The sequence below is a fragment of the Pithys albifrons genome, chromosome 5 (genome assembly GCF_047495875.1).
Source record: "Pithys albifrons albifrons isolate INPA30051 chromosome 5, PitAlb_v1, whole genome shotgun sequence".
NCBI lineage: Eukaryota > Metazoa > Chordata > Aves > Passeriformes > Thamnophilidae > Pithys > Pithys albifrons.
The window spans coordinates 10,659,418-10,670,902 of record NC_092462.1 but is presented as its reverse complement, the minus strand read 5'-3'; the positions used below and the strand labels follow the sequence as shown (position 1 = coordinate 10,670,902).

General features: G+C 46.4%; 1 protein-coding gene across 3 annotated transcripts; it reads left to right on the top strand.

The window, feature by feature from the left end:
- The first annotated feature begins 128 nt into the window (after positions 1 to 128).
- NUDT9 (nudix hydrolase 9) lies at positions 129 to 11,071 on the top strand. Of its 3 annotated transcripts, none has more exons than XM_071555673.1 (8): positions 129 to 340; positions 3,105 to 3,341; positions 5,876 to 5,971; positions 6,823 to 6,909; positions 8,495 to 8,606; positions 9,032 to 9,178; positions 9,422 to 9,506; positions 10,453 to 11,071. In XM_071555673.1, the coding sequence occupies exons 1-8, from the start codon at positions 159 to 161 to the stop codon at positions 10,626 to 10,628; spliced, it is 1,122 nt and encodes a 373-aa protein (XP_071411774.1). In that variant the 5' UTR covers positions 129 to 158; the 3' UTR covers positions 10,629 to 11,071. The 3 variants fall into 3 exon arrangements, with proteins under 3 accessions (XP_071411774.1, XP_071411776.1, XP_071411775.1); XM_071555675.1 differs by lacking the exon at positions 129 to 340 and adding an exon at positions 405 to 579; XM_071555674.1 differs by lacking the exon at positions 129 to 340 and adding an exon at positions 613 to 976.
- Positions 11,072 to 11,485: the final 414 nt, after the last annotated feature.

Below are 11,485 nucleotides of genomic sequence, written 5' to 3'. Positions count from 1 at the left end.
TGCGCGCGGCCACACCCCTGGGAGGGCAGCGCCCAATCAGAGCGCGGCGCAGCGCATGGGGGCGTATCCATGGGCGTGGCCAGGTGGAGGGGGCGTGGTCGAGCCCATCATGCCGCTCTGCCCTTCCACCTTTCCAGCCGGATAGGGGAGAGAATTCCATGGAAAACGACCCGCAGGCTGAGACAAGGCAGTTTACTGAAGGACAGCTGAAAGTTCGCGCGCGCACAAGCAAAGAGGAGGAGAAAAAAGTTACTTTCTTCCCACCGCCAGAGGCTGCCCGCCCACATCCCGGCAAGCAGCGGCTCGGCACACGAAGCGGCCGCTCCGGAAGCCAAACGGAGTAAATGAGAAATGCCCTCCCCTTCCTCCGTCTCGCTTAGCTTTCATATCCGAGTGACGTCAGGTGGCAGGATTATCCCTTTGGTTCACGGGGGTCAGCTGGCCTGGCTGTGTCCCCTCCCAGGATCCTGCCCGCACCTCCTGGCTGGTGGCGGGCGGGATGCCGGGCCGGCAGCCCTGATGCTGCGGGAGCTGCCCCGCAGTAGCCAAAGCGCTGTGTGCCCCCGGCCCCCTTCCTAGGTACCAATGCACGGCCCAGCACCGCGGGGCGGCTGTGGGGAGTAAGCTCCATCCCCGACAGTCCCGGGGCGAGGCGCTCCTCACTGGCATCGCTCCGGCCACTGCGGGGCGACCTTCCACAGGGGCCGGCGGGCGGCTCTTTCCCGTGCGCGGGCAGGAGCCGTCGGGAAGGAGCGCTATCCCGGAGCGGGCGGCCTCGCACCGCCGGCCCAGCAATCCGGTGCCGGGCCCGGCCGCGGGGCTGAGGCTGAGGCGGGACTCGCTCCCGCCGCGCTGGGGCCGCGGAGGCGCCGCCGATGCCGCTCCCGGGCGGGCCCCTGAGGCGGGCGGTCGCCGTGCTCTCCTTGTCCGTGGTGCTGTCCGCCCGGGGCGCTGCCCAGCGCCGCCCGCCCCGCAGGTACCGCGGGCTCTGCGCGGGGGGCCGGGCCCGGCTCGGAGCCGCGGTCGGTGCCCTGTTCTGTGGGGAGCAGCCGCCTCATGGCCGGGCCGAGGTTCCGGCGCTGCCTTCCTTCCCTCCGGCGCTGCCTTCCTTCCCCCCGGCGCTGCCTTCCCCCGGGCACTGCCTTCCTTTCTTCCTTCCCCCCGGCGCTGCCTTCCTTTCTTCCTTCCCCCCGGCGCTGCCTTCCTTTCTTCCTTCCCCCCGCCGCTGCCTTCCTTTCTTCCTTCCTCCCGGCGCTGCCTTTCTTCCTTTCCCCCAGGCACTGCCCTCCTTCCCCCCCCGACACTGCCTTCCTTCCCCCCCAGCGCTGCCCTTCTGCCTTCCCCCCCGGCGGTGCCTTCCTTCCCCCCCGGCGGTGCCTTCCTTCCCCCCCGGCGCTGCCTTCCTTCCCCCCCGGCGCTGTCTCCATGCCCTGCCCGCCGAGGGGAGCGGGCGCTGTGCGGTGTCGCTGAGGGTGTCCCCTCTTGGGCGCGGCCGAAACTCAAACGGGCGCCGTCCCTCAGTGTGATGGGATTACTGAAAAATGCAAAGCGGTGTTGCCCTTTTCCACGTCTCTGTTAAAGGGATTTTTTGGTGAACTTCGAGTGTTTTGTCGGTTAAATGTTAGGAGGAATTCCTTCACAGAAAGCGTGGTCCCAGGCGTTGGAATGGGCTGCCCTGGGACTGATGGAGTCATTCTTCCTGGAGGTGTTTAAGGAGGGCTGGATGTGGCACTCGGTGCCATAGTCTGGTTGACACGCTGGTAGTCGGGCATAGTTTGGACCCGATGACCTCAGAGGTCTTTTCCAACCCAATTTATTCTGTGATTCCATGTGATTTTGAGAATTATGGTGTTGAGACAGTGACATGTGCTGTAATTATGACCAGTGAACTCTGAACTTCAGTGAGAAGTGGAACCTGCCCTCCCAGGTGCACCTGAAGATTTCATGGCATCTTAGATGTTTGGAATTGGAACTGTGTTTTTGACAAAGCATAGCCTCTTTTTCTAATTATAATGCAATATACTCATATTGGAGTTCAAGTACCAGGGTAAATAATACATGAGTTGTTTTTTGTTTGTTTGTTTGTTTTTTACCTAAAACTCATTAGTCCCATCATCACCTTGCTCAGATGTTACTCTTTTGCAGAGGAGCTGTATTTCTTTACATAGTGGAAGTGATTCTTTAAGGATAACCACACACACAACCCCCCAACGTTTCACTAAGAATTTATGAATATCTGGTTTTTAGGGTGCTCTTGTAGGTTATAACCCCCTGCTGAGCTTTAAGCCTCTTACCTTTATTTATGTCGAAAATAAAAAATGTTCAGGAAGACTGGTTTGTATATTGAAGGAAACCTGTGCAGAGTTCTTAAGAATTGATGAACAGGCACCGTAGCCTAATCTGTTGTGTTTTACTGTTGACTGGTCTTTCAGCTTCTGAAAACTCATGACAAAATAAAATAACTAGAGGTCTCAAGTATATTTTTTTAACCTTGTTTGACAGTTCTAGCCTTCTTTGAAACTGAGAAGCAAGGTGTGTGTTATCCCACTTGGTCTTGCACAGAATAGTGTATTAGTCCTCACTGCAACTTGTAGAGCTGGATTGCTCAGGCTCTTGGATATTTCATTCTTGATCTTACCTGGTCTATCACGGGATGCAAGAGCAGGACTCTTGAAAGGCTGTGTTGTTTTATTGCTGAAATGTCCACATAGAGATTTAATGTTTAAGCAGACCTTGCTGAATTTATGGTAAATATCCTTGAGGTGTTCCTTGTATATGATTGCTAACTAGTCACTGTTCCACACATTCTGGAGTGGCAATTCTGTTTTTCAGCTTCTCCCCATGCTATGAAATCTTCTTGTGCATCTAGTAGAGTAGCAGAGTAGTCTTCTGTTTCAAGTAGCTGATGGTAAAATTCAAACTTGTTGGTCCTGCATATATTTGTATGGTGTCTGAAAGAAGCAATGATATATTACTGAGAGTTGTCTTCTGGAAAGAGCTGAGTCTATTCTACTTGCTGGCATGTACTCTGCAGATCTGGGATTAGGTAACAGGTTAAAGTCTAATGAATGAGATGCTATGTTGTTTTTTTTTTTAATTTTCAGTAGCTCATCTGCAAACTGTTGGTCCCCTCTTCATCCTGTGAACATGTTCAACAGTTACAGTGTTAAGTTCTACCACATCAAAGCTCTCACCTCCCCATATCCAGGATCATACATTGAACGTAGCCAAGTCCCTGAAGATAAAGTGGACTGGCTGACTGAGTGGGAAGATTATAATCCTGTGGAGTACACTGCAAAGTCTGTTTTGTCTGGACCCAGTTGGGCAGATCCCCAAATCAAGTGAGTGGAAATGGTGGCTCTTTTCTTCTGTGGATATGGAAGCAGGAAATAGTGATGACCTGAGTTTACAAGAGCATCAGCTTAAGTGATGTGTGATTCTGCAGCGATGTATGAAAGTTGAGGCTAAGAGAAGTTAGAGAACTGAATCATTTGGGTTAGCTGTGAAGGGCTTTGACACATGACTTTACTGAGCTGGTGACCAAGATTGGAACAACGGATAGCTGCTGCTGCTGTGCAGTGTTTCTCTTATGAGCTAAATAAAAATCTCCTAATTCTCCTTGGGAATTTGGGAGACTGTTTCATAATATACTTGTTTGTTCATGGATTGAATGCAACATGAGTAAAGAAAGGAGAGTTGTAGTTCTTTAGCTGAGTGTTCTGACTCAGGAAATGTGGCAGGTTGAGTGAGTGACTATAATTGGATTTTTTTGTGACTATGTGTGTTCATTTTTATTGAACCTGTGAATGTTCTCCTCTCAAGAAATGCTGTATGCTTCTTGGCTAGCAAGTTAGATGCATGCATCTGGTGTAACTTGTCATCATGTGAAGTGGTGATTGCTGTGTATGCACATCTGTGTAGATACGTGAGCTTTCAGCCTTACCTTCCTTGTTCCCCATTGCTGTGTGATCATGTGTTTCTATTTACTGTTAGTTGGGTTTGATGTTCTGTTGATTGCAAGGCAATCCTCAGACTCTCGAGCTGTGCTGACATTCCTCCAAGGCACAGTTGTGAAAGTGCTGGGTAATCTTTTAGTAGGTGTTAGTGGTACTTTAAGATGTAGAGTCATTATTTAGGTATTAGGTTGAGTTTCCAAGCAAATTAGGTGTGGAAGAAGCTAAGCAGTAGTTTGAAACTTGTGATAATTTGAAAGGAATTGCTTTTGAGAAAGGAAATAAAATTCCTTTGTTTTGGCAGATAGCTGCTTGTCCGACCTTGGCGATGGAGAAGGTTATCAAGCAGATCATCTTGTATCATGCAAAATGTGCAGGACAACAAGCTGATCACACCCAGCAAACATGGGTTTATGAAAGGCAGGTGCTGCTTGGCTGTCCTGGTCTCCTTTTATCACAAGGTGACCTGCTTGGTTTGTGGGTGAGGGAAAAGCTATGGCTGTTGTTTACCTGGACTTGAGTAAAGCCTTTGGCACTATTTCCCACAGCATTCTCTTGGAGAAATTGACTGCTCATGGTTTGGGTGGCTGTACTCTTTGCTGGGTTAGGAACTGGCTGGTTGGCTGGGCCTGGCGTGGTGGTGAGTGGAGTCACATCCAGCTGGTGGCTGGTCACCAGTGGTGTTCCCAGGGCTCAGGACTGGGGTCAGTTCTGAGGGCCAGTTTAGTATCTTTATCAGTGATCTGGACAAGGGGGATCAAGTGCACCCTCAGTCAGTTTGCAGATGACACCAAGTTGTGCCAGTGCTGATCTGTTGGAGGGTAGGAAGGCTCTGCAGAGAGATCTGGACAGGCTGGATCAGTGGGCCAAGGCCAGTTGGAAGAGGTTCAGTAAGGTGCAATGCTGAGTCCTGCCCTTGAGTGACAACAACCCCATGCAGCACTACAGGCTGGGGAAAGACTTGGAAAGCTGCCCAGCAGAAAAGGACCTGGGGATGCTGGTTGACAGCAGCTCAACATGAGCCAGCAGTGTGCCCAGGTGGCCAAGAAGGCCAATGGCATCCTGGTCTGTATCAGGAAGAGTGTGGCCACCAGGACCAGGCCAGTGATTGTCCCCCGGTACTCAGCACTAGTGAGGATGCACTCCAAACTCTGTGTTCCGTTTGGGCCCCTCACTTCAAGGACAGTGAGGTGCTGGAGAGTGTCTAAAGAAGGGCAACAGAGCTGGGGAAGGTTCTGGTCTGTTGAGGAACAGCTGGTGGAGCTGGAGTTATTTAGCTGGAGAAAAGGAAGCTCATGGAGGAACCTATTTGCTCACTACAACTACCTGAGGGAAGGTTGTAATAAGGAGGATGTCAGCCTCTTCTCCCAAGTAACAAGGGCTAGAACAGGAGCAAATGGCCTTGTGTCAGGGGAGGCTTAGTTTGGATATTAGGAAAAATTTCTTCAACCAAAGGTTTATGGAACATCAAGACAGGCTGCCCAGGGAAGAGTCACCATCCCCATAGGCATTTAAAAGATGTGTAGATGTGACACTTAGGGACATGGTTTAGTGGTGGGCTTGGCAGCAGAGGGTTCATGGTTGGACCCAGTGATCTTCATGGTCTTTTCCAACTGCAACAATTCTGTGATTCTACAATTCTAACTTTAACTAGAATACCTTTGAAATAGTTTGTCTAAATGAAAATTTAGAGAGAGATGATGTTAATACTTTAGTTCTGTGCTTTTGCCTGCAGAATTAAATACAGGGAGACTGTCATCAATCATAGCCTCCTTTAGAAAAGGGAGGGCCTGCAACTTAAGTTCTGGTAAAAACTGCTCTTTGGTCAAATGGATGTTGCTGGTCTGATGGTTGGCATACAAACTTTTTGTTTGTTTTGTGTTTTATAACTTATCTCTATTAAATTATTCTTCTCCACACAGTGATGAAGGTTTTTCTCCCAAATTCAATGAGAGAGATGGAGAAGTGGAGAGGAAGAGTCTGAATGGCTTGTACATGGTTGAAAATGGAAGACCCCGGTGAGTGTGGTTTTTTGTTTACATATTCATTTGTCATGTAATTTTAGGGCTTTTACATGTCTGTCAGTTTTACTACTTTGTACCTGCTGGAACAAAGCCAAGATAGTTTCCCCTAGGGACAGGAGAACCGATACTTTGGAGCCAGAGTGTTTTCTGGAAAAGGTTGTGGCAGAGAGGCATGATATGGTTGGCCATTACTACTGCCACAACATAGGGTGGTGGTGACACTGGAGTCAGTGGATTAATTGTTTCCACAGTTTGACCAGGTGTGAGGATCTGAAGCTTTTGCTCCACTTGTTTGCTAAGGTGGGGGGGGTAGAGTATTTCCTTCCACTGACAAATCCTGGCAAAGTGCATATGGGTAATCTCACCTAAAAATAGTTCCTCTTTTTTCTGCCTTTTGTACATAATGGAATACTCTGTGAATCTGTAGTCCTGGAAACTAGATTCCATTTTCAGACAAGGTTGTGTGCATAATGAGAGTAATGCTTGATCAGGAGCATCTTGGGACACAAGATCTGGAAAATGACAAAGCCATTCTGTCCATTTCCTTTGCCTGTGCTATTAAACACAAAGAGAGGTGGCTGGAGGAGAAAACCATGCTATGTCTCTCTTGCCCTTTAAATCACATGTCGCTATCCTTTCCTTTTTTGTTATTTAATCTTCCTTAAAACTGTGGTTTTTTACAGTACTTGGAGCATATTTTGAATGCAGGGAAGTAAATGTGTTTAGTGTATTGTGTTAAGGGTGACCCTGACCCTGAGAAATCAGAGGGGATGGGTGTGACAGGGCTTACATTCTGATAGAACCAGTTCAGAATTATAAGTCATGTATTGTGACATTTATTTCAGAAATCCATCGGGGAGGACTGGCCTCACAGGCAGAGGATTGTTAGGGCGCTGGGGACCAAACCATGCTGCTGATCCTATTGTAACTAGGTAAGGAGCAGGTGACTGCCAGGTGCCCTGCAGTGCAGAAAAAATGCATTGTGGCGATGCATTCTCAATACATGGCTTGGAGGATGTCATGCCAGAAATGGGCTGATGAAGAAAATACGCCAACCACTGAGAATGCTTTGACAACTGATGTTTTTAATGTGGTTTAAATGTACTAAATGTAAAAACTGCATAGTCACTGCTTGTTCTTCCCATAAACCCCTGCCAGGCCAGGGGGCTGGGAGAAGGACAGTGACCTCATATTTCCTGTCACCCCCTCCCATTGAATGTAAATCCCCTTACTCCTATCGGCACAAAGCCAGACTTCCCTCTTGTCCCTTATTGGTGAATTTGTATCCCTCCAAAGTCCATATAAACCTGTACCCCTGATTAAACTTCCTCTTTGTTCCTGCCTTCGCCGGTGGTCCCTGTGTGTCCTTTCTGGGGGCTCTCAGAGACCACATGGTTGGGGTGAGCATAGAGCACACACTTCTCCTAGGTTAATGGACTGATAATCCAGGACCAGGAGATTCCATATCGTTGCAGATTCCTTCAGCACACAGCATAATGAGGCTACAAGAAACCAACCCTCATAATGCATTTTGTTTCTTCTGTGCATCTCTGGACAGGCTGTTACTTTTCATGGCCCTTTTGTGTGTGTTCTCTATATGTAAGCCCGTTCAGATGTGAGTATCTGAATGGAGAGATATGTAGACATGGGGAACACATGGCGAAAAGTAAGGATTCACTTTTAATTACAAGCAATTGCTTCTGAAATCCTGAGGAAGCAGATTAAAAAAGCCAAGCAACCCAGGAAGCATAATTCAATAGAAATACATTATACAAAGAATCTTCAGTAACAAATTCAAGAATTGAAAGGATTTTACGATACTTTGATACTACACTGCCAAAAGGCCTTAAATGTAAGAATATATTTTTCTTTCATAATGACTCAATTGCAAAAAAAAAAAAGCTAAAACCCTTAAACCCTTCTTTGGTTGCTGTGTGCTTTGTTTTAATGTGCTTTTACCAGGAGGATCTGTGCATACATGCTGACTATTTTACACAAAGCATTCAGGAAAGACTGTGTAGTTAACAAAGGTGCAAGCTAGGAAGTGCCATGCTGAAGGTAGAACCATTGTGAAAAATCATTCTGGTGCTTTTTAGTTCTTCCCCTCTTCAGAAGGATGCCAGTGGTACTGAGTTGCTTCCTTGAATTTAAAAGACATGGTGCTGCAGCTGCATGACCAATCTGTTTCAGCAGCAACATGCTCATCCTGCAGCTGACAGGATGTGCCAAGCGTGGCTTTCAGAGGAGCTGCTCCTGTCAGTGTGGCCACAGAAATGTGGCGCTTGAGTAGTTCTGCCCCTTCTGGCTGAGAAAAACACAGTTGGCAGAGGTGTACCCTCAGTGTTTTGCCCTTGGTTGTGATCCTGATGGATGGCATCCATTGGTCCCCTCTGACTGTTTACCCTCTGCTTTGTTTGTCCCTGCACAGGTGGCAGCACGAGCACCTTGCTGTTCCTCTCTCAGGCCCTTTCCTGCCAAGAAGCAGCAAAACATGTTCTTTTTTGTCGTTTGCTGCAGGTGGAAAAGGGATGGAAGTGGCAATAAAGTTGCTCATCCAGTTACTGGCAAAAACATCTTGCAGTTCGTAGCTATCAAGAGGAGAGACTGTGGGGAGTGGGCCATTCCAGGGGTAAGGGCAAAGCTTCAGAGACATTGACATCTCCCTGCTGGTGAGGCCATGAGGCGACAACTTGGCATATGTGTGATAGAAGAGTGCTTTTTGATGAATGACCTTGTGTTGCAGAGGTGAGGAGAAATGCTCCTTGAACTAGCTAGCTTTGCCCAAACATTGGCCTGGTGTGCCTTCTGCTGTTTCTGCACTGCAAGGTGATATTCTTGTTTATTTCTGACCATGTCTTGCTTAATGCAGGCACAGTTTATTATACTGCAGGTTTTGAAGGGTGCATGTGCTTGATCTTTACAGTTAAGTGTAAAGTTCCTCCCATGTCCAGAGTATGATGCAGGTGGATGTAATATACTAAGAACTGGGAGTTAAAGCAAGTGGAGTCTGAGGGATTGGAAAAAAGTCACCTTTTTACTTTTCCTTTCCCTAAGGGGATGGTGGATCCAGGGGAGAAAATCAGCGCTACCCTGAGGCGAGAATTTCAGGAGGAGGCCTTGAACGCTTTGGAGAAATCGCCTGAGGAGAAAGCAAAATTGGAGAAGCAGCTCCACAAACTGTTCAGCCAGGAACACTTTGTGGTGAGCTCTGTGTCTCTTGTGCTAGCCTCCTGAGCTGGGCATGTAACCCACAGCTGTATGGAACTAGAAAAAGTATAGCTGAAATGACAGTAAGTTGTGATGGTTGAGTTCTCGTGATGTAGGAAATGGAAGGGACTGTTAACTCTCTAAGGGCCAATATGTCGGAGGGAAAGAAAGAAATCTTACTCATTCCACCTTGTTTGTTGTCATGCTGAGCTTTTTTTGGTTTGTTTGGGGCCTTAGGTGTACAGAGGATATGTGGATGACCCTCGTAACACTGATAATGCTTGGATGGAGACAGAGGCTGTGAACTATCACGATGAAACAGGTGAATATCTCCATGTGTGCTCTTAGTTGCCTTTTACTCCATATGTTTGTTTGAAACTGGAACCTGTGTTGAGCTGAGAATGGCAATGAAACTGGGGGAGCATGCAAGTCAGGTGTGGAATATTGGACTAGATTCTTAGATTGATCTGTTATCTTGGACTCTCATTTTTTCACCTGTAAGATAAATCAATCTAGTCAAGTATTTGACTTGTTAAGTCAGAGACTTCATATAGTGACATTTCCACTGAATTTTGGGTAGTAGATACCAGGTGTTTCACTTATCACTGGTCCTTGATTTATCAGACCCCAGAAATAGTGGAGATACTGTATCTTTGGTCTGTGTTTGTAATACAGAATTTAGAAGTATTTCCTTTGTTGTTGTCTATGAAGTTCTGGGACTCTTTTTTAGAAACAAAGTAAAAACTTCAAAAAGAGAGCATTTCAGAAGCCTTCTACATCCCTTCTTAAAGTAGTATTTATGATTTTGGGGCCTTTAGTAAAGTTTTAATTATTCTGTTTTTTCATAAGTGCATACAAGTTTCAGAATTCAATTTTTCCTGTAAAATAATACCTGATAAAAACAGCAATCAAATGTTAAGCAAGCAAACAAAAATGAAAGCAGAGGGATTGGCTAAACTTGAGGTAGTGAGTAAATGTTATCCTGATGATCTTCAGTAACTTTTCATACTGCTGATGGTACCCTAGAAGTGGTGACAAGGAGTTAACACCACCTCTGCCACTCAGATTTGCCTTAAAATGGTGCAAGTATGAGAATGATTCTGTGCCAGAAATCTATGAGCAATTTAATTAGTTTTTCTCTGAGAAGCAGTTGTAGGTTGCTGCCTGTGAAGGAGCATTGTGGAAAGGGAGAACTGTTTAAATGTGAGCAGAAAAAAACAGGGAATAAAAGATGCAATACCATGTCCTACCTCTTGTTTTATGAACAGGTGAGACAATGGATAATTTGCCTCTGGAAGCAGGTGATGATGCTGGAGCAGTGAAGTGGGTTGACATCAGTGAGAAGCTTGAGCTGTATGCAAGTCATAGCTACTTCATTAAACTTGTGACTGAGAAACGGGGAGCCCACTGGAGTGAAGATACTGGACCTGAGTGCCATGAGTGACAACAAGGAACTGCCAGACACCAAGAGGAACCTGTTTTCCAGCCTTGAAACAGATGACATTGTCATTTTCAGTGGAATTTTGTGAAAATTCTACAAAATTCAGCTGGAAAAAACACTGGATAGTGATAAATAGAGGCTTTTTAAAAGACTTCAGATTGCTTCTTTTGATTTCTTAGCTAGTGTAAAATGAGATGGAGGAGGAGCTCTGACCTGGCTTTGGTTTCTTGTCTTCATTATTTGCAGCTGTTTCATAAGATCTGCAGATCTGCATGGCCACATTGGGATTCTAACTGGCGGTGTTCCAGAGGCTCTTCACTTTAGCTCTGTATTTTTGCACTGATTCCTTATTTGGAATGAATCTTTAAGGGATGTGAGACTTGTAGGATAACCTGGATAATGACTTAATTTAAGTGCTACATAATAAATTGAAGTTTCTTTTCTGAGTCATTTCATTTAACATTTCTTTGCAGTGATTTCTGAGAGATGAGTTTTCACATTTAGTTACTCTTTAGTTTATAGTATGGGTGGTATTCACATCTGAATGTGTGACAGTGTCTGTGGGAAAAGGTAACTGTTGGAGGATGAAACTTCATGACTGATTTGGGGAGCTGGATTTTGAGCTCCCTCTTCCCACTGTTTATGGCAGTACAGCTGTTGGAGAGGCTGTACCATAAACAGAATCATTGGAAAGAGCAGCCTTCAAGTATAATCTTGTAAATTGTGCTAGTTTTTTACCATTTAGGTAATGTGAGTAACTTGCAGTCAGGAGTCTGATGTGTGCCTTCTGTGGTGTCCATGCTGCTAACATGAGCTGCACAACATTTGGTGACATTTCTCCCTATGTTTTAAGCAATAAG